The sequence below is a fragment of the Fundulus heteroclitus genome, chromosome 16 (assembly GCF_011125445.2).
Source record: "Fundulus heteroclitus isolate FHET01 chromosome 16, MU-UCD_Fhet_4.1, whole genome shotgun sequence".
NCBI classification, from domain to species: domain Eukaryota; kingdom Metazoa; phylum Chordata; class Actinopteri; order Cyprinodontiformes; family Fundulidae; genus Fundulus; species Fundulus heteroclitus.
Window position 1 is genome coordinate 13927705 of NC_046376.1, and position 22762 is coordinate 13950466.

At 39.1% G+C, this 22762-nt stretch overlaps 1 protein-coding gene across 1 annotated transcript in view; it reads right to left on the minus strand.

Annotated features, from left to right (window-relative positions):
• Positions 1-8906: 8906 nt before the first annotated feature.
• LOC118566317 (protein tweety homolog 3-like) overlaps positions 8907-22762 on the minus strand; it is a 17664-nt gene continuing 3808 nt past the window's right edge. Inside the window, 8 exon segments of the mRNA XM_036148021.1 lie at positions 8907-11088; positions 13993-14068; positions 15622-15795; positions 16983-17119; positions 17473-17565; positions 18203-18295; positions 20945-20983; positions 20985-21001. Coding sequence (XP_036003914.1) covers positions 11017-11088; positions 13993-14068; positions 15622-15795; positions 16983-17119; positions 17473-17565; positions 18203-18295; positions 20945-20983; positions 20985-21001 — 701 coding nt within the window. The 3' untranslated portion in view covers positions 8907-11016.

Consider the following 22762-nt stretch of genomic DNA (forward strand, 5'->3'; position numbering starts at 1 on the left):
CAGCCTGGTGTACTTTTTTTTCTGCTAGTGTTATCTCTGGAGAGAGACTCATTTCGGCTGCTCCCTCATTCATTTTTGGTACATTATTAAGTATGACAAAAAATTATGGTATATCTGAAAAGCATCAACTGTTAAAAATGGTCCTGTTTGTTTATAAAATTAAATAAATAAAATGTAACAGTTTGGTCGCATTTCTAACATGAGTTTTGAATGAAACATTACAATCCAGAAAAAAACCAAGGTACAATTTTTTAAAACTTAAAATAAAACGTGCTTCCCACCTCAGAAGTAAATTGGAAATCAATAAAAATGTTCAGTTTTTAGAGAAGATGATACGCAGTCTAGTTTTGAAGACTGTTGTTACGGGATCCCCGTCCCCTTTTTTCAATAATGAGATTAATGAACCCAATCCTGTAATAGACCTAGAGCTGATGTGACAATTAAAGATGCTTTAGTGGCATACTTGTGTGTGTGTAACAATTACTGTGTCATCTGCATTCATTTGTGGTACATTATGGGTTTGGGCATGTTTCTGTTAATATATCAAGAATATAAATAACTTTATACATAAAATGTAGCATATTGTGTTAACTGGTGACTAGTTTGGTCCAAGAATGGAGCCGTGTGGGATTCCTAAAGAGCAGTGAAGATATAGATAATAATGCACTCTGACATAAATGCATTGCTTTCTGTTTTGTAGATATGATTTTTTCCACAGAGTTGCTTTTTAGAAAATAATTAAATTGGATCAATTTGAAAGAAAATACAGGATGACCAATGATATAAAGTGATCTATTTAAATCTAAAAATACTTCAACACAACCAGTAGCTTCATTCTTTTGCAATTTTGCATCTTTGAAGGTAATGTTTGCACTCTTTTGTCTGCTTGCATGACCTTAAAATATATACTATCACCTTGAAGAGCTGTATTTCGGTTAATTTAAAAGAAAAAAAACACAAATGATTTTATGCACACAGTAAAAAACAACTTAAAAACCTTCTGCCTCAATTTCCACATAAATTATGCATTTACATTTGCAAAATACTGTAACTTTAGAGAACAAAATTGCATTTCACAGCACACTAATACATTTTCCCACCTAAACTTCTGGGATAGATTTATATAAACAATAATCATGATCTAGTGTCCCACAAAAATGATTAGAGATAAACTCCTAAAACAAATAATTGCCGCAGGAAGCTGGGGGGGCTTTGCCAGAATGGGAACAGTACATAAACCTAAACATCATTAAACATGTAAAGAATGCAAATCCCGGAACTAGATGCCTTTTGCTGGAGAAGTCCTGCAGTCGAAAACCCACTCTTAGCTGGCTGCAAAGACAGTTAGATTCTGGAAGATGTGACACTACGAATAAATTTAGCTTACTGCTTTTCTTTTAAAGGTAAGCACATAGAAGCGATATTAAGTAACAGTACAACAATAATGGTAAGGTGTTGAACAGGAAATGGGGCTGGCTGGTTAATGCAGAGCTAAAGATTCATCATCAAAGCTTTGCATGGGAGACAAATTACTCGCAGCAAACATCCTAACCACAAACCATAATCACAGCTTTGTCCTTCAGAGATGTACAGTGGGAAAAAAACTAAAGCCTTTCAAGTGTCTGAGAGTTCATGTTCAAACTGTTTTTTTGTGAGTTGACTCATGAAATATTTTGTATAAATAGGAACCAAAAAGTCTTGCATCATCAGTGTATAAAAAAACAAAACAAAACAAAAAAAACGGCGAATCTTTACTGTTTTTTTAATTTTTTATTCCAGAGGCAAATGTGTTTAACAAACAGAAGGAAGAGAGAGATTTGTCCTCTGGCACAGAAACCATGGGAAAACACTGCATGTGGCTTAGGTAAGAAAGTCTTTCAATGTAAAAACAGTAATCAGATAAAAAAAAAACAACAGCGTGATATTTGCTTACAAAAGAGAGCAGTTTTCATATAAACAACAAAACATGCATGTCTCAGTCTAATATATCTCTAATCTTTATAATCTTCCATTCTAAGCAAAGTTCCATTTAGTTTTATTAATCCTAAAAGTATTACAAAATAAAATAAAATATGTGATAGCTTTGGACCGGTTTGTGATCTCTTGACATCAATAATCTGTCAAACACACAAACATCTGTGAAGCTTTGAATGCATAACAGCCGTTACATGTGATTATTGTCCTTTGGTGGTTCTCCACTGTTTATCTTCCCTCAGTGTTTGCTATTGTAATTAAGGCTGTTTCCAAACTAGCTGCAAAATAATCCGGCCTGACTGAGCTTTTAAGCACAAGCTATTAGCATTTTCAGTTTGCACACAGTGCTCAGGGCACATTTTCCACATCACAGGACACGGATTTGTCACAGAAAATTGTTTATCATTGGCTAATTTTTGCACTTTATGCAGTGGATCTCAAAAGTGTGCACACAACTCAATGGTTTTCATATTTGTGTTTTATAAGAGTAATAGTTTAAATTTTTTTTATTTTGTAAAGGCAGTTGTGGCTTGTAAAAGTTGCTATTTAAATAAAGTTAATACAGACTTATGTTTGTTATAAATCTTAACTGCATTGACTGAATGAAATCTTTGTATTCCTCTCCTTTAATGTGATAGTTATCCTTTGTAATTCAGCATAGAAAAAATGAATAAAAAAGTGAAAAGATAAAATGACTTGCTTCAATAACTTTGCACAACCTCCGACAAGTTCTTTGTTTTATGTAACTTTTGATCCATTTTCAATATTAAGTCTTCTTATGGACGTCGAATACACTGAAATAGGTTTCAGCCATGGAAGTGAGATTTACTTTAAAACTTTCTTATTTTGCCTTCATTAGCTAAAGCTATAGTCTGCAAACAGCTTACACAGGATCACATTAGCCTCCATAGGACAAACGTATCAGTCAGGAGAAGAGTACAAAAAGCTAAAAAGATGAAGATGAAAAGGGATTTAAAGAACTCCAGATTAAACTTCAAGAGAAGGAAATTAGAGTTTTGTTATCGTATAGCCAGGATTGTCCAGAGTTAAATCTGGTGGAGAATCTTCACGGTCATTTGAGGAGGGCTGGGGACAAGAGATGTTCTCACAATCTTTACCAAGCAAAAATTATGAAAAATGAACCTTGTGGTGTGCCGACAGATTCCTAGCAAAAGAAGACTGGACCCTAACATATAATGAGAACGTTTTTGAAAGCTCTCATTTCATTTACCTTGTAAATATTTAGCATTTGAACTAGGGTGTGCAAACATCTGAGAGCATTTGAACGAATGAAAGAGACATTACTCATCACAATTTTAAATCAGCGGTTTGACTGAAAGCAAATAATGATTGCTTCAAACCAGTGGAGGGATGTGTCCTGAAATGCTGCTTTGCATATTCACCTTGTGGCGACAGGCAGGAGGTTTAAAGCTCGTAAACATCCAACTGCACACGGCGGGCCACCGGTCCGACCACCTGCCTGCCAGTGAACTGAGGTGAAACAGGACACTGAAGGAGAGGGAGTGGGGTGTTGTGGCTGATTTCTATTTGCAGATAAAGGATCCCTTAACCTATGTGTCATTAGAGCTCTGTTTACAACAAACACAAATCCTGCGTGACTCTCAGTTTGACTTATGCTCCGGGAGACGTGCATCTTCTCTGAAGACGCGGGGCAGAATCCAAACACAAAACACGAGACGTTTATGTTGCAACTGACAGCGTCTGAGCAGTTAGGTTTTATGACGGCGGTGAGGCGCTCACTTCAAACACTTTAATGCTATCAGTAAACCAGAGAAATGCAGGTTGGAGCTCAGGTCATGGTTGCAATAACCCTCTGCAGCTCTAATCCATCGCCCTTTGCTGAATTATTGAGTGAGCACAGAAACATGTCTACAGACAACATGTGCAGGTATTCCCCTTTGAATACGAATGGGAAAACTGAGTTCTCACGAACATTAAAACATAGAAAAAAAAAGTAAAACATTACCATGGACACGCCAGCCTAGATGTAAAACGACTCACGAAGCTCAAATGCAACCACACAGGTGTGAAAAACAATAAGCAACGACTCAGAAATGACTGCAAAGATGTGTTAACAATACAATAAAGACAGCTATGACATCCTTTTAAACTGCAGTAGTAGCTTTTTAAGTCTATGACTTTTTACAAAATAAAAGAGGTCAGAATTTTTACAGCTCTCCATATTCAGTTAGAAGAGGCCTTGCGACTCTGCATTGTGAGCTCATTAAATTTCAAACACCTCCGTGAGCTTTTTTACACCTCCCATCAGAGCTCTGAGCGGGAAATGTGAAATTTCACATCTCTATAAAGCCACACGCCTTGTATTTATTTGACTCACAGCGGAGGAGCAGCTCTCACTGAGAGCAAAATGGAAAGCCCCGTTTGTGGGGGAGGCGGTGGAGTGGATGTGGTGAAGCATACATGTGGATCTATGAGGGACAGAGAGTGCAGGGGATTGGTAGAGACACTGGCCAGTTGCACATTGTCTTCATGACTCTGCCGGGCTATATCAGTCAGTCTCCAATTAACAGCCTCCATTGTCTGCAGGATTAGAGCCGGCGGGACAAGCCCCACCGGACTGATCTCACAACAACTGGGAGAGGCCTTAATCCTGCTCAGCATGTGCTACAAAGGCCCACCAAGTAGGAGTTTATCATAATCCGGGTATCACATATCTCCGCAGAAAAGCGACTTAAACTTCAGAAGCAGCACTTGAGTTGAGGACCCGAGAAATGTGGAGGACTGCTTGTCTTGAAAACTCAACCAGAGGATGTACAGTGTTTCAGTTTGTGTTTAAGGAAAACTTAGAGAAAGCCAAGTTAGGACAAGTAACTATATTTGACACATAAGTCAACTAAATAAACTTTTTTCACATAAATGCACTTTTGATTTATGTAAAATACATAAATAAGGAGAAATGCCCTTAAAAGATTAAATGAGAAAGATAGAGACCATTTAAAGTTAAGCAATGAAATGTTTCAATTGTGATACTATTTCAATTGAGTAGCATCCTTAGAAATATGACTGACCGTTTTTGAAGGCATAAAAATGCTGTAGGGGTTGAGGCCAGATCTAAATTAATGTAGAGAACATTAAAATACTCCAGACAAAAGGAAAGGTTTCTTACACAGATTTCATAACAGCGCTAATCTTTCTGACCGAATGAGTCAATCAGATTTCCCAAACAGCATTAATCTTATTTTCACTGAGATTTAGAAAGTTTATTTTCATCTAGCTCCTTCAAGAAAGTTCAGTTGTGGTGTCAGAAGATTACTGCGGCTTAAATTAGCCGGCAATTAGGCCTAAATATCAGCAAAACAATGAAAAGGAACATCCTGCTTCCTAAATATTGACCCAAAGTGCAACATGTTCAAGATAAAGAGCAATGGGCTGAATACAGGCCCCTGGGGAACCCCTAAATAAAGAGGTGTCATAGAATTACCCTTCGATAGGTCTATTCTGTGGAAGGCCTCTGAGAAGTCTGAAAGCACTAAAACAGTAAAACAAGTAGATCGTTAAAAGAAGGCTATTAAAAACTCTTCAAAGGGGTGCATCAGAGCCATGGTGTGACTCAAAACCCAAACAGAACTCCTCACAATTCTTCCTTTTATGGAGGTCTTCAAAGATTTACCTTACTAACTTGGACTGCGTCTTCAGTCATTTTCAGTCAAATAATGTTTAGAGGAATGTTTGTGTTTAAGTCAGTTAATGCTTCACATTCAGCGATAAAAAGATTTAAACTTCTGGGGAATGGACATCTTAGCAACAAACTCATTTTAAATGCCGTCTTTTGGTACAAAGACACATTTCTTTTCCAATTTCTTTACGCAAATCTATTAAAAAATATACATTTTAACAGTCTTTCAGATAAAAAAAAACACGGTATCTTTTCAGGTTTTAGTTCATTTTTAGACTACATGACATAAAATACTATGAAACACGTGTTGCCGTGACCTTTCAAAATAAAATATGAATTTCTTAATGAATGAAACATTAAGATACAATTATTAAAATACAATTCTAAGTAAAAGTATTTAGTATAGAGACCGCCAAAAAAACAAAACAGGACAGCAGGATCAAATAAAAGAACATACAAGAGACTTAAAATGTCTTCTGTTCATGAATCTGGGTGTATTAGACAAAAAATAGCTCCAACAAAACGACTCAGAAGAACTATTAGCTTAAAACGAGTCATGGTTTTCCTGCATTTAACATTTTCAAGGGTTTCCAATTTTAAGGCAGAGTTTATTCCAATCCCACGTTTAACTTTTAAACCAAACAACACCTGATCAGGAAGAAGTTGACAGAAAGTGTGTAAAAGAGTAGCTTAAACCCCCTTAACAGTATAAAACTCCTTGTTTTATACTGTTACTGATACCGTTAGTATATAACTCCTTGTTAGGGTGGCGTGACCACTTTTTTGAGATATAGTGAAGGAAAGGTACTTGAAGCCTCTCATGGAGCAGGACCAAATATGTGAAGATGGGTAGGGGTGTACAGGTCCATAATCCATGTTCAGTCCAGTTCTTCCCTTGTGCTCCCTCAGTCCGGGCTGACGGTGATGTGCATGATGTCCAAAAACAAAATATGGCGGGAGAACGCCCAGAGACCTTTTTACAGCAACTATCGTTTGCATTTTGTACAAAAAAACAGTTTCTTCATTCATTCATTCATGGGGATTGTCACAAACTGGATCAGGAGTGAGTATACATGGTTGTAGTAATGTTATTCAGTCATGTGTTTTTTTTTTTCCATTGTAAGTCCATCTTCTTCCAGCCTGACAGCTGTTTACAGTTTTATACACAAGGCCCCAGGCGGTAGGGTTCCTTTTTTCTCCATCTGAAGAAGAAACGAAGAGGCATGTTTGCAGTCTGCCGCTGCTTTTTTCCTCTGCTGTGTCGACAGTAAGCCGAGGTATGAGAGGAAAATGAGAACAATACGACCGAGACTTATGTTTCACATCATGTTTTGACACAAACCGAAACGACGGGCAGTCAGCAAGTCAGGGGCTGCTAAATATTTATGGAACCCTTTGGAGGACAAAGTCAACAATGTGGACATCTTCGGCTTTTTCCTAAAACTTGGGGAAACCCGCAGATTTAAACAGTTTGCTCTCTGATACTTCATCCCAGTTTTATTGTTTGACAGAGGAATTGCTTTAAGACGTGGGGGTCTATCAGAGAGGTCTCAGACAGAGGTGACGTCCGACTGCCCTGTGTTATGGGGGGGGGGGGGGGGGGGTATCTGACTTGTGTTTCTGCCTTGCTGCCTCGCAGCTGCTCAACGCTGAGAAGAAAGGGAGCCATGGTCCGACGGCTTGGCAGAGAGCCCGGTCCAACTCCAACTCAGGAAGTGTCCATGTGTGTACGGGGGTCCCTCCTCCTCCTCCTCCTCCTCCTCTTTCTCCATTCAGCTCCTCACCTCAAAGCATTAGTGATGCATTCCTCCAGTCCGGCAGCAAGCGGGGTAATTCAATTTCCTCGACAGTAGGGCTGTGTGAAATTTCATTTGCATCTTCGGTTTCTGTGTGTTTGCCCAGGCTGTGAAAATGTCCCTGCCCCTCTAATGCTTCGTTTGATCTGCAGCTATTCCATGACAAACAGCAAGCGACCAGGAGATGCTGTAATCTTCTCTAATCTATCAGCGTTTGTTACATTAAATATCTCAGAAGACACTAAAAGGGGCTGTTATTCCTGTTTCTAATATATACACAAGTGTAATATGTACTGTAGCTGGGGCATAGCTCCTTTTTAGCTGAGAGTGTGGCTATAAACTTCGTTCTGCATCAACCCTCAAACTTTGTGTTTTTGGAGGACAGCAGCTGGCTGGGGCCACAAAGGAAGTGACAAAACCAGACTGGTGGCCCGGCGCTGACACTGACCTCCCGCCTGCTGTCGAAGAGGCGAAGTCTCACACACACACACACACACACACACACACACACACACGCCTTTCTCATCTGCACCACTGCATAATAAATACCTACAACCATTTAAATTACCGTCAACCACCATACCAGCAGCCTCATCAGGCCACATATATAGCATGTGTGTATTATATGTTCTCCATTAATATAGTTCCCTATTTTCTAATGCAGTCATGGCTATTTTCGCAGCAGTATTTCCTGAGGTGGTGTTTAAAGGGCAGCTGGTGCAAAAAAAGGCGTGGGGCGATTACTTTGAAACCTGATTTATTCATAAGCATTAAAGCGTCTCATGATACTATCCGTACTTTAAGTTTTTTTTTTACCTTCTTTTTTTGATCCTGAAATGTTTAACCTCAAAATGAAGAGGATCTGGTTTCTTTTTTTCCCCAGGGCTGTTCCTATGACATTATCATTTCCTATTAAAAATAATTATTGTGGAAACTGGACAAACAACAGTTTTTAATTTTAAGTAAACTTTTTGTCAGGGAATTTAACTTTTTAGGCCACAACTGCTGTTGGTGGCAAAATTTGACCTGAAATATTAGTGATTCATGTGTGGAAGCCCCAAAAAGCTGCAGGAAAAACCTTTGAAGTTGAATCAGAAGCAAAATAATCAGGACATGAGGCTGCAGTTGGGTCATAACGATGTAAAAATGTTTGGTAGTTGTGAAAGGTATCTTTGTTTAAAGGGAATAAGCGGGGGAAAAAAGAAAAAATACCTTCACACAACCCTAAAATATATCTATATGGTCAGTGTTCAGATATAATAGAAAAAAAAATAATAATATATAGATATAATAGAAAAAAAATGCATTTTCATAAAAAAAAACACGTTACTGCAATTAACTTTTTTTTAAAACTTGGGAAAGACAAGAAAGGCTCATTTGTTGAACATTAGTATCTGAGCGTTGAGGTTTTGCTGCTACCTAGTGTTTGTTCTGTGTCACGATTTTTATCACATTAATGACCCCGACTGCCTCTTCACTTCAGTTAAAAGTTCCTTTAATTTCAAAACACACCATTCAAGCTTCAACGTGACCACAGCCTTTACACGTACACATTACAAAATGATGTATAAAAAAAACAGATCTACAGTGATTTTTTTTTTATTACACAAAAGAAAGAGAAACAAATCTATTAATATTTACATGAATTTATGTTTCTAGAGTAAAATAACAAAAAAATGCTTTAAAATGAATCACAGGCCTTTTAAAGAAAGGAAAAAAATAATGATTTAAGAGTTGGAAATGTTTGGTAATTATCTTTATCTGTACATTACAAAAAGATCAAAACTCCTATCTAAAAAAACAAAACAAAAAAAAAAGACTGCATCAGTGAATTATCAAAGAAAGCATTTTTTTTTTTTTTAAAAAGAGGCTCATGTTCTTGTTTCACAGCCACCCAGGAGCTGTTGGTTGAATTAAAGACATCTGAAAAGGTTACTGAGATACGAACAGATTTGTGCTGAACTTATTGGCACGGTCTCAACATCACTTCTTCCACGGATCACATCTTAAGAAGCAAGCAGAGGCAGCGGAAGCACAAACATCTCCCTTCACACGTGAAGGTTCGTCATGCTGCGACACAGAATTTAACCCTTTACGTTTTTTTTTTCCTTTTACACAGAAAACAGAAGTTGTCACAATCCTTTCACAGCAGCCGCTACCCTCTCTGAGTGTTATATAAATGCTAAAACACATTCGAGGCACTGCATTGCAAATGCATTACACTTCTCCAGAAAAATCCCTTGAGAAAACGCCATTTTTTTTTTTAATCAAGTCAAAACTCCCACTGGGGCGATCACTGCTGCTTTTGTGGCGTGAAAACAGTTTGAAGCTCTTCGAATAAAGAACCAAAGAGAGCATTACACGCGTCTAAGATGGCGGGCACTGCAGCTTATCGGCAAACCTTTGAAGCGACCAAACACTCGTCTTTTTCACAGTCGTCTGCTGGAAAGAAAAAAAAAAAAAAAAGTTCCAACTTTTCAGTTTCATTCAACCAAATAAAAACATGTGCCAGGACGTCACAGGTGAACAGCAACTGTGGAAGTGTGGCTCACTGCATTATTTTTTTTTTTTAAAAAGCCAAGTGAAATAATGGCGTCTTAAGAAAAAAATAAAACTAAATGACTGTGGTCGGACATGCAATACCACAGGAAAACTGGTCCCAGACGACAGATCTAAGACAAGAATGCCACTATAAGCCAAGTGTGTTAGCGTGTGGTGGAAGTTCACAAGTACAGTACGATTCAGGCTCCTGAAACAGTAGAGGCCTACCAAGCTAAAAGGTAATCTAATCAATGAAACAGGTACATCTAAGCGGTAACCGTGAAAGCTCCTATCTACGGGGGTAGGCGTTTCATCCAGAGTACCTGACTTCTTGTTTAAAACCGTTCCAGCTTCATTGCATCAGCTCAGGAGTCCAGTCCCAGCACCCTTAAGGCCGGTTCACACGGCAGCATTTTTAGCCCCATTCATGCCGTGTCTCCGCCTTCTATCGGCGTGTCTTAAAATAATCGTAAGAGAATATCCTGCCGTGTGTTGGCGTGTTAAGAGTGATCTATTCTGCTCTGTAGAACGTCGGGACGGCTCCGACTTTCGACATGTTGGCTTGTCTTGCCCCGATATCCTAGCGTGTGCGGTGTCCCCCGAGGACAAACGTGCATGCAGCCTGTTGACTGTGACGTGTAGCCAATCAGAAAGCAAGGTGAGGGAAACCCTGAGAAAAAAAAAATACTGCAGCAAAAGTAGAGCCCCGCTCTTTTATCTTACTCTCAGGCTTTAAAATCGGCCGACAATTTTAAAATCCTGCCGTGTGAACCAGCCTTTAATGACCCCGTGCGCTGCTAAACAAGGGAATGTGGAAGTTGGGATTAGTTCTATCTGCATTTCTGACCCACAGTTTGCCATCTAATGCATGTCCTCTGGTTCTGCTTCAGCCAAGCAGGTAAAGAAGCACATTTGGTTGAAATAAAGTGACACAGGGAGAAGAAGCGAGAAGCAGAAGAAACGGGACCCTATGCTTGAGGAGGGCCTGGACAGAGGGGAAGCTTCTGAGATGTGCAGCGCTGCAGAATGGTGGAGATCGGAGACGTTTTAACGTGCTGGAGGGTTGTTGGGATCGGGTCGACTGTTAGCCAGGTACTTTGCTCGCATGCTGGAGGTGTACTGTAAAGAAAAAGGAGGAAAATAGGTTAGAATTTCACTTTTTACAGTCTGGTAAACAAGACATGAATGTAGGATTTTCTCATTCTTATCCAACAGCAATCAAAGACACTACTTTTACAAACTGATATATACATTTTTGAAGCTCTGATCGATTACAGAAATACACCCATTCCCCTAAATTCAAAACTAACAGTAAAGAACCATTAAAAAAAAATGACAGATGATCAACAAAACACTACAAGAAGATTGAAGAAAATCCTACAGCGATCATCTTTCAGACGAGTGCTACCGTCTACAGGGACATGAGAATCTACAGGAGACAAACGCAGAGTAAAACAAACGGTGTAATGTAACCCTGCTGTGGTTTAAATGGCCCTTCATCCTGCTGTGTGCAAACCAACAGAGCCAGACATTTATATAGAGCAGGAATGGATCCATGCATGTTTGGACGCGAGGAAAACGAGCATGACAGGGCTGCATTTCACTCCTGTGGAGACGGCCATCTTGGATGCATTTAGGTTAAAGTGCATCTTATTCCATTAACACCTTTAAAAGTCATCAGAACAACCTAAAAACATCCAAAACTTCTTGTTTTCAGGGAAAACTTTTATTAATAACAACTTGGTGAATAGTTTTTTTTCTTAATCGTTCTGCCAAGAAAATGTCAAAACTAAAATAAATTAACACTGTAAATGTTTATGACGCATTGATGTTTAAACAGATATTTGAGCTTGTTTAAATGGGTCCAAAACAATTCCTGCAACTCTATAGTTTGTATGAGGGATTGCAGCAAAGCCATGTACAATGCAGACGACTCTCCCTGTGGCTCTACGGTTCCCCAGGAGTGAATGCTGCTTGTCGGGACTTTGATGCAATCAACTGGTTTCCTTATATAGGACATTTTTGACCAATCTGTATAATCTGACCCAATCTGTATAATATGGTTGAACTTGACTTTGTAAAGTGCCTTGAGATGACATGTTTCATGATTTGGCGCTATATAAATAAAATTGAATTGAATTGAATTGAATTTAAGTTCTACTTGCTTTATGACCTTGTATCACATCTGAAGAGACATTGGTGTGAAATCTTAATAAATCTACGTCCTTCAGTGGACGTAGAAAAGGTCTCAACTTTTGGCACCTCTTCCTTTCACTGCACATCACTTGGTGACTTTTTTATGTTTCCTGAATAAAACATTTTTATTATCCTTGTTGATGATTTCATAGAAAATGATTAATTTCATCTCTAAACACATTGACAGCCACACAGAAGAGGATGGGTGCTAATTGTTCAACGTTTGGCCAAAAGTCAGACATATAAACATAAAAGTTATCGCTGAATTACATTCCCCCTTATGCTTTAAACTGAAGATGATTAAAACAGAAATCTGATTTTAGATTAATAAAGTTTGATGATATTAAAATTCGGGCCCTTTTCTTACTTTAAAATGCCTTTAAAATAAATCTAACTTTGTAAAGTCTCATTAACATTATTGACCAAAAGTGCTACACTTAGATAACAATGGACAAAATTGGTAATGAATACAATAAGTTAATGAATACATGTATATGCATCTGTAGGTTTTTAATGTAACAATTATAGATATCGAACATATATAATGTGGAAACCAAGAATTAGAAATTTGAATTCTTTATCTGTAAAAAGTAAAATTATTTCAGTGCTGTATTTTAAACATCACTTCATAGGAATCAGTGTGATAATGGAATATGAAGGTATATTTGATGAGTCAGCAGAAATTATTTAATGTTTTTTTATACTCAAAATATAAAATAAACACTAAAATTCTTTAACATAAGCAAATTACTAATTTCCACAATTTTTTTTAACTATGTATGTTATAAATAAATTAAATATAAACTTCTTTCCAGATATAGACACTTTTATTGAATTATAGCATATTTGGCCCCAGGTTGAAGTAGTTCAAACTAAAAATCAAGAAAATACGAGCCATAAAAAGCAGCTTTCGGGGATTTCTCACTAGATGCACATAATCCACTGATTCGTTTGCCACAAAGACTGAGGGAAGAGTTACAGCCTCACATGTTCCTGTTGGTTGAGGGGGGGTAGGAAAACATGCAGCCCAGGGAGACAGGATACAAACATCAGATTAGACATCAGGTAGGACAGAGAGGGTGCAGAACATGGGGGGAAGGGGGGTTCCCTAGGTCCCCCCCCCACTAGGAGCTTTAAAAGGAGTCAGCAAAGCCGGGACTTTGGGAGGTGATAGAGAGGGAGAACAGGCCAGCGGGTGCGTGGAGGCGGGCATGTTTTGTACCTGTTAGTAACGCAGATGAAGTTACCAAAATGATCTCGAACTCTCCGAGGGCTTTAACTGCCAGCAGTGACCGCTGTTACTGTCCGCGGCAGTCAAATACAACTGGATGGGTTCGCAGAGAAAGAACGACAAGAAGAGAGTACAGAGAAGATGCACAAAAAGCAGTGTCGAGGTCCAAGCAGACAGACACGAGGGAGAGCAGGATTTCTAGTGGAGGATCGGGGGGGGGCCAGGGCGTGTCGGGGAGAAATGACTGAGGTCGGCTGTTAATATCAACCCAAAGGCTTTTTAAAAAAAAAAAAATCTTTACTTGGAGGGAGCCGAAACAATCCTGAACTCAGGAATGGATCCTCAGGCCTCAGATGTTTGTTTGATGAAGCTCAATCAGACAAACAGCATGGCACGTGTGTTTGAGCGATGGAGGCGATCAAAAAAAAAAAAGGGGCGGATGGGCAAAATACAAATCACACCTGCTTTTAGCTTTAGCACTTAGCTGTTATGACATATGAAGACATTGGAAAAAAATAATGATACGCAACAGTCTGCTGGTAGCTTTACATTGTATAAACACTGACATTTTCAAATCATTAGGAAAAAACTCTTACAGAGGGAGGAGGGGACTCGCGTCCGATCAGTGGCGTGTTTTCACAGCGAGAGTTCTGGAAGTTGGCGTTCTGAGCCCTGTGTAATAAAACACACAGACATCAAATACACACACAAAAAAAAAAAAAACTCATTTATACAGTGGCTTTAAAACGTATAAACATCCCTTTTAAAATGCCAGTTTTTTGTGATGTTTCCTACATATCACTGCAGTTAGAAGCCAAAAATGTGGGTTTTCTGGATATAAAAACTACAAACCTAACCTGCCTTTAAACGCTAATTCATGCCGTTCGGTCAAAGTTCCTTGCTCTTTTATATATCTATTAGTGAAACCCCGATTGAATGTGAAAGTGGGATCAAAGGAACTGATTTTTACAAGAAAACAAAAATGACTAAAAAAATGGAGATACAAGGTTTTGCCTGACAGCAACTATGTGACATGAAATCAAAGATTGCTGTTAGAAGGAAAAATAAATAAAAAGAGGTACAATAATCCACTCATTAATGAAGGCACACAAATGGATGTTTTGTTGTGTCAGCAACCCATATCTTGACTTGGATGAATGTTTGGGCTCAGCGTGGTTCTGATAATTAAAATCCTATTTCATGAAGATGGCTGAAGGTTTTGAGCCAAAACTGAGCAGCACTTGGAGCTGCTTTGACCAAAACCGGAGTTTTCTCTGAAGATACCCCACAGCACGATGCTGCCACCGCCATCTTCTGCTGTTGCCGTCGTCTTCTTTCGGTGGTGGGAGGCGCTTTTTTTGTTTTTAATCAAAAATACATTTTACAACTTGGTCCAAAACTTCCAACCGGGCTTCGTTAGCCCACAATACATTCTCCCATCAAGGTGTGGGAGATTTTAGCCAGGCTGGGATGTCTTTTTTTGTTGTTGTTAGAAACGACTCCGCATCTCAAGTTCAGAAGTATAGAGAATATAGATGATTTCAGTTGTATGAAGGAAATTTTCAATCTGATCATTAACGGAAAAGCACGTTAAAGCACATTTTCTCTCATTTCCGATGGCTGACTCGACCGTTTCATGTTGTGTATAAAACATGTGAATTGTTTTTCTTGTGCGCTTCTCCTGACTGATACCTTTGTACAACAAGATCAGTGTGTTCAACAATGTTCCCACTGATACAACAAGGTTACTGCTGCTTTTCTTCACAGGACATATGTTACATCAAATGTGGAGACACAAACGTGTAATATAATCAAATAAACTCATTTTTTACAGCACAAAACGTTGGGTGTGTAGACTTTTGAAAGCCACCATATACTAGCTGATAGTATCTAAAAAGTACACACATTAAAACAACAAGGTTTACACAAAGCTAGAAATGGATGAATCCCCTCCCCCAGTTTCATTAGCCCGGAGCCTCAGAGGGCTTTGAGTTTCACAACCATCACAGCTGGAGAGAAACAGCTGCATCTGCTGACTTTGGGAGAACTAAGCTGCTCTCTGGGGTCAGATAAACCTCTTCTTGACAAAAAGAGAAGTTAAAAAAAAAAGAAAAGAAATTTCCCTTATGGAGTAGAATTGAGAACATGGCACTATTCGGCCACTTCTGCTTTCACATAGTCTCGTCCTGTGGAGTAAACAGATTTTCATAAAGGGGGTTTCTTACATGTACTCTGTGACAGGTGCGTTGCTGACAGTGTGGGCTGTGGCGGGAATGGAGGTCTCGCTCCCATAGCTGCTGCCACAGCTGTACAGGCTGGGCATATGGACCCGGTACAAGCTGTCGGGGTTCTGCCTTTCGCCGGGGCTCAGAGACTCATCTTCACTGTCTTCGTCGCTCCTGCAAATCACAGAGTTTTAAAACGACCACCAGGCGGCGCCTCTGATCTACCTCCACCACGGATCATAAACTCACAAAGCAGTCAGCTTTTTTTTTTTCCCTTTTTTTTTCTAGGATGCAGTTTTGATCCTTTTAGGAGGTTAAAAACAACAACAACTAAAACTAGTTTTTATTCCAAACAAATGTAGAACTGTATCAACCTGGATATAATGGAAAAATAGATTAATGCCATTTATTCTGTTTCAACCAAAAATAAAAATGCCTCCAAAATTTTTCTTGAAGAAGAAAAAAAAAAAAAAAAAAGGGAAACTGATTTCTTCTGCAGACCACGGCATGGTGATTTAGAACTGATTAAGCACCCAAACTTTAAGCAAAACAACTAAATGGTGCATGTCTCCCTCTAGAGTCCATGCCCACCACTGCATGATTTCCACCATACCTCGTTTATGACATCATATAGTCTCACTCAGTATACTTTCCTGTGAATTTCCTCCTACACACATGTTGACAATGGATTCCAAGCAGCATAATTATTATTATGGCTGAAAAGCCTGAAAATATCTCTTCTTGCTTGTAAAGCATAAATCCTGGCCATAACTCTGTACAGTAATTCCAGAAAAAAGGGGGAGGAGGGAAATAATTAGCTGGCATTCTTCATTACGACTGTTCTGCTGCAGGCTTAGCGGGGAACAATGGATACAACAGACCGGTTAAAATCTAAGCTTTTGCTTTGTGACACCAGCTGAGATAAAGCTGATGAACATGCTTCCCCCCCAATGATAAGGAGCGATCAGTTAATTACGCAGGGAAGCTAAAACTACTTTCCAAGTAGCAACTCTGCCATCATTATCCTGCTGCTAGTGGGGGAAAGAAATCCGAATGATGTGATCCTAGATCAGGGGCTGCGAGAGATTTTGGCCAACATGGCTCAATTAGGTGGGGTAGTCCATCTGTGAGAGCAGCTGGAGCCTTCTTGGCTTGATGGAGTTTTGCTCTCAGATCATTTTGGTGTACAGTAAAAGAAAAAAGAAAAAAAAAACCTAAAAAGATGATTTTTTTTTTTTTACCATAAATGATTAATAGGGTTTTCTTTTGAATTATTTATCCTTCCATTTGCCATTCTGCATATAAACTTGGCACGAGAGCTTTTGCCCAGTTGCGTTTGTGAAGGTCGGTGGATGTCGTACCGCTTGCCGCGCCAGGTGTGAGGCACGCTGCAGACGATCGAGCTGAACATGAGAGCGGTCACGAAGGAGAAGAGCAAGAGGTAGATGAGGCCTTCGAGTCCATCATAGCACATACCCGTCATGCCCTGAACGTAGTCCTGCAAGACAAATTCAGCCTACGTTCAAAGCGAGACGTGAACAGAGGAGGAACGTTTTAAAAAAAAAGGTTTTAACCGCAGAACGTGTGAATAATGAACCCGCTGGGGAGCAACCCACCGTTACAAAAAAAAAGGAACTGCCAAATTCATAACACAGCATCAAAGGGACATGTAATTAAATACAGGACGTCAACTTTTATCTACACTGACAACTCTGCAAGCTCCGCGGGCTTCAAAGATGGGGTTGCCTTTAAAACAAGTTAGCTGCTGCAAAAACTGCCTGAAAGAATCAGTTTCCAGATCTGGGAGTCGCCACGGCGTCTCGGGTTTGTCGCCTCCTCCTCTCCGCTCACCATGTGCAGGCTGCGGCAGTCCACCAGCGCTGTGAGCTGATGAAGGCTGATCTCTGTGGTGTTCAGGATCCCCTGAATCTCCTCCAAGCTTCCCTGGGAAAAAAAAACAAAAAAAAAAAACGGGAAGGAGAACATCACCGCCGTGCAGCTGAGAGACTAACAAAAAGGAGAAGCAGTCAGGGAAATCGTGACAAGATAACAAACCGCTCGCCAAAAGCTCAAACGCTGAGGAACGGGGGCAGAAAGGCAGCGATTCTAAAATGGAAATGATTCACTTCTACGATTATCCATTCAAAGCACATTCATCAGGGAGCAGCCTTTCATAAATATACAGCAGCAAGAACAGAAAAGCAGATTTTAATTTATGATCATTTTAATAGACTGCCTCCATTTTTTTCCTACAGTCAACAGTTTAGCCTTATCTCTAATGCCTGATAAAATAGTTTGAACGAGCTCAGCGTATTTCTCTGTGCGGGGGACATGCCTCCCTCTGTTCCCAATGTCAGCGCTCATTTGTGTCTCCATCGACACGGCGTAAAAACCAGTGATGGACAATGCCAATGTTGTGTGGACAGGGGCCAGTGAAAGCACTAATGCAGCTAAATGGACATAATGCAGGTCCCAGGTGGCCTGTCAGCTGATCTCTGCTGTTAGACAGGTGCAGCTCCCTCGGCCTGGGTCCCATTCGTTAAGATATTCTGTCGCCACAAGCAGTTCCCGCCTCTCATACCTTTGTCTGTTTATATTCTCTAGCGGCAGAACGCAGCAGCTCAGACACGTCGTCCTGCATCTCTACTAATGCTTTATGGCTCCCAGACAGCTTCTGGAAAAAAAAAAAGAAAAAGAAAAAGGATGAATACAGCGAGTAGCTACACAGAGCAGTTAAAAGTTTTACCCTCTTTGAAATTCTCACAGGAAACCTTCAGCGACTATTTCCATTTTGGTTATAGAACACATTTTGTACATACGAGCTCAAAGGCAGCTATACTCTATATGAACACGCGCCGATACCAACAATAGATGTTCTTGACATCAGGAGCACTCAAAAGGTTTTGACTTATTGATGCGGCTGGGAAATATAAAATGTAGGTGGAGCATTTAGGCAAACAAGTCCAACAGTGATATATATTCTACAGAAACATGGCAACGTTTTTAGCCACACCGCCTTCTTTCATATTTTTCTTCAAAAGAAACCAGGCTTCTTGCAATTTAAAAAAAAGTTATATTTAGGAATGTTTCTCCCATCTTTCTGAAAAGGTGTTGATTATTTTCATTTAAACCTTTAAACCTTTTTAAACACTTTTTTACTCTAATCCTTCCACCTGACCATTTGCATTTACAAAAGTGGGTTAAATTAAAATAATTTTTTTGTTGTTGAAATATGAGTCTTAATTAAACAGATGAAGTGTGGTTTGTCTAAAACAAAAAGAATATACAGTTGAAACCATAAGTTTACAAGTGCTGTACAGAAAAGCCCCTTTTCCAAATCCTGGGCTTTAAATATCTGTTTTATTATAATTCTTTCCTGGATAATTTGTGTGTGTTCAGAAGATTTTTAAAATCCTGGGTAATGGTTGAAAGTCCCTGCTATGGATAAAGGGCTATTAATCCAACTTTTTTTTAAGCTCACTGTTTAACTAAATATTTTCTGTTGTAGGTCAATCAGGATCATGGTTGTTATGATACTAAAATTATAACGATAATAGAAAAACAAAAACTCTTTACCCTTATCAGCACTGCGGCAAATGTTTTCAAGTTTCATGGCTATTTGTGGTTAGAGGTAAAAAATATGACAGTATTCTAACTTAGTAAGAGCAAAACGATAAGGGACAGTTCAGTCTATGTTTTAGAACAATATATAGTTTAAAAGTGTCACTTCCCTATTAGCAAAACAGAGAAGATAACAGTAAAGGGTGTGATAATCTTTATGGAAGTATTTACCTTTGATTCAGTTTTCCAATCATTTTGTCATACGTGTGCCACTGAGTGCCCGTCAATTTGCAGTTGGATAAATAACATTTTACTACCGCCCTTAACCCACAAATCCTCCTTCACCAAGGCTTTATTTTTCTTGCTGATGTCTGAAGATGTTTCAGTATTGCCTCAGTGTTCTTTCCTCAGGATGCAATGCATTTTGGGAATTGCCACCCCCACAACATGATGCTGTCATTCCCGTAAAGTATTTTTTTCTTCTGAATTATACGTCAACATGACAAAATTTTTTGATACTTTTTTTTATAGATAGATGGAGATAGAGAGAGAGAGAGAAAAATCAAATGTAACTAACTCATCAGAATTTCCAAAGAAGTTAAAATGCACAGTAATCATATTGCATGGAAATGAATTTTAAAAACTCTTACTCATCATTCTGGCAAGTGAACTGATGATTTGAGCTAATTTTGGTGACCCAAACCAGGTAAAAGTTTGATCTGACTTAGTGTCATATACAAAAAAGTTTGTGTATCTTTTTTAACAGTGCATGTAAACTTTTTAATTTATTTAGAAATCTTAAGCTACGTCGGAGACATAATGAAGATAATGGTTTAAGGACATAAAATCCGGGTTTATCTACTAAATTCCAAAGTGGCGTTTGGCCAAAATGTTTTTAATTTATTACTGAGTACATTTGTTCTGGAAAGGAAACTGAGTAAATCAAGAAAGAGAAGTGGAAGAAACCTCAAAAAAAAATCTCAAGCGCATGACAAAAACAAATTCATAAGAAATTGCTGCAGAGTTTTTTTTTTTTTTGACAATTCATCGTTTTTTCAGTTTTGTCTTGACTGGTGGGTCTGGTTCCTTTGGCAGTGTCAACATTGCTCTAAAAACTGGAAAAAGTTTCACATTCCTCCGGTTGCAAAGCTGACTTCGCCGTCAGACCGCATCTGATTCAAGCGGCAAAGCAAACAGGCCAACAACAATTATGGGACAAAGATGGCGAGCTGAGCCGCACAAGCAACGCACAAAACAGAAAGAACAATGCAGACTAAGGAAAGGTTAACTTTAAAATTAGCTACCGTGTTACACCCATTGAAACTGTTCTGTCTTTTTTTTTTTTGTAAATGCTAATTTGCAAAATGGGGGATCATTAATGGTCATGATAGTTAATTATATGGAGGTACTACACTCATTCTCCTTTTGGATCTGAAAAGAAAAGTCAACATTACACGAGAAAATTATACAAATGAATTAGGGTTTGCTAAAGATCTTCATACAGATTGTACTTGTGTGCAAACAAATAAATGTTTAATAAATGCAGTTTGCACCAAACCCGAGGCCATTAGCGTGGACACACGCTGCTAGCATCGGTTCAACTCCCCGAGGAGAGGAAAGAATAGCGTGGCTATAAAGGAAAGCTGCTTGCTTTGAGGCACCAAAAGACCACATGTTATGCTTTAGATCCCTTAGATCTGGGCTGTAAACTCACAAATGACTTCAGATTAGTTTATATTTGTAAAATTAATCTGCAACAAACCTGCTGGAAAGGGTTGGTTTGCTCCGGACTGCACCTCAGGGTAGTACTGCAGGATCTCTGAGAGTCCACAAGGGGGGAAAAGAGCAGAAAGAAATGCAAGATTAGCAAAGCATATTCAGTCCAATAACTGTCAACTGTTGGCCTTTAAAAAGAGTTACATTGTTTTAACTAAAACCAATAAGTCAGTTGAGAAGGTGAGGCGCTCATCTGGTTAAATTGCTTTATATGTGTAGCAAAACCAAACACCACCACAACACCGTGGAATAAACTCCACTCCACAGATGGATTTCATGCAACGGCTGAGCTGCAGCATTGATGGACTTTAATCGCTCGTAAATGTTTAGCAACAACATGCTGCAACAAAGAGGGTGTAGGAACTTTGTGCCACTAAATTAACGAAACATGAGAGGGAGAGGGAGGTAAATGCAAAACAAGTGACAAAGGAAAAATAAAAAGCACATAGATCCGGTTCAGAAAGAGTGTTTTTCAATTTCACTTTATGTGTCCCCCTGATTACCACCAGGTCAGGTTCTGTTTTTAGTTTTATTAAAGCACAGAGACTGGCCCCTTCGTTGTCGTCTGTTTGTTTGTTTTCCGTAAGTCCTTCTGACTTGCTGCGACTTGCAGAGCATAATTATATGAGGCAATGGTAAACGCTGAGAAATCTTCCAAGAGACACACACGCTCGTACAACTTTAAATTAACTCTTTGAAAGCACTATAACCAACACGGAGCACAAGCCCAGTAAAAGACGCAGGTAGAATTTCTCCTACTGCCCAAAGCCCTGTAAAAAACAACATTACTGCTGCGTTACAAAACTAAACCTGGATTCTGCTCCAAGCACAATGTGAACCAAAAGAGGATTAGAATTATTAGAGGTTAAGGCTTTCACTTGTGATCGCCACTCACTTCCGTCGATGAGAAACCCTTTGTGTGTGACTCAGACGTACTGCCGCCACCGGATCCAAGCTGTGACAACACCGCCGCCGCCGAACTGACACATGGTGTTAGTGACATTCAAGCTCACTGCTGAGTCAGGAGATTTGTTTTTCTCTCCACACAACCGAGCCCCAGCGCCTCCGACACGAAGCTAACACAAGCAGCTGGTACTCTCTGGACTCCGGCTGACGAGCATGAATATCAGGAAGGATGACGCTTTGACACTTCACCAAGGTAAATGTCATGAAAAAAATACAAATACGGCTTGATGACAAATTAAACTAATATCAAAAAGTTTCAACAACTACTTTCCACAGAGTGGTAACTTTAAAACCATACTGTAAAAGATAAAGCAAGCACTTTCATTGCAAAAACAGAACTAAAAATAGTAAACATTTTCTTAAATGAGTGAATCTGTCCTTGATGTGAGCAGGTAAATAAGATGATCTGCCAATGGACATAAGACGTTTGCACTTAAAATAGGATCAACCTCATCTCCATCATCTTATTTCAAGTGACAGGATGTCTAATTATCTTATTTTAGGGGACAAAATACTACATTCCATTGGCAGATAATATTATTTCCTGCTCAAATCTGGGACAAAAAACACTAATTTTAAGAACATTTTACTTGTTTTTAGATACGTTTTTTGCAGTACATTAGCACATCAGTGATGGACAACAGAGCAGTCCAGTGTAATAATCCTTCACATCTAAGCTCCAAATGCCAGCAGAGTCTTTACAACCGCCGACCTGTGATCACACTTATGTGCGGCGTTGAGAGGGGTGCGATTTTCTCTGGCGCATTCAAGTAAAAGTCGTTCACTGGATTGTTTCTATCAAAATAACTCCAATTTAACTTTAAAATGTTCTTATTAT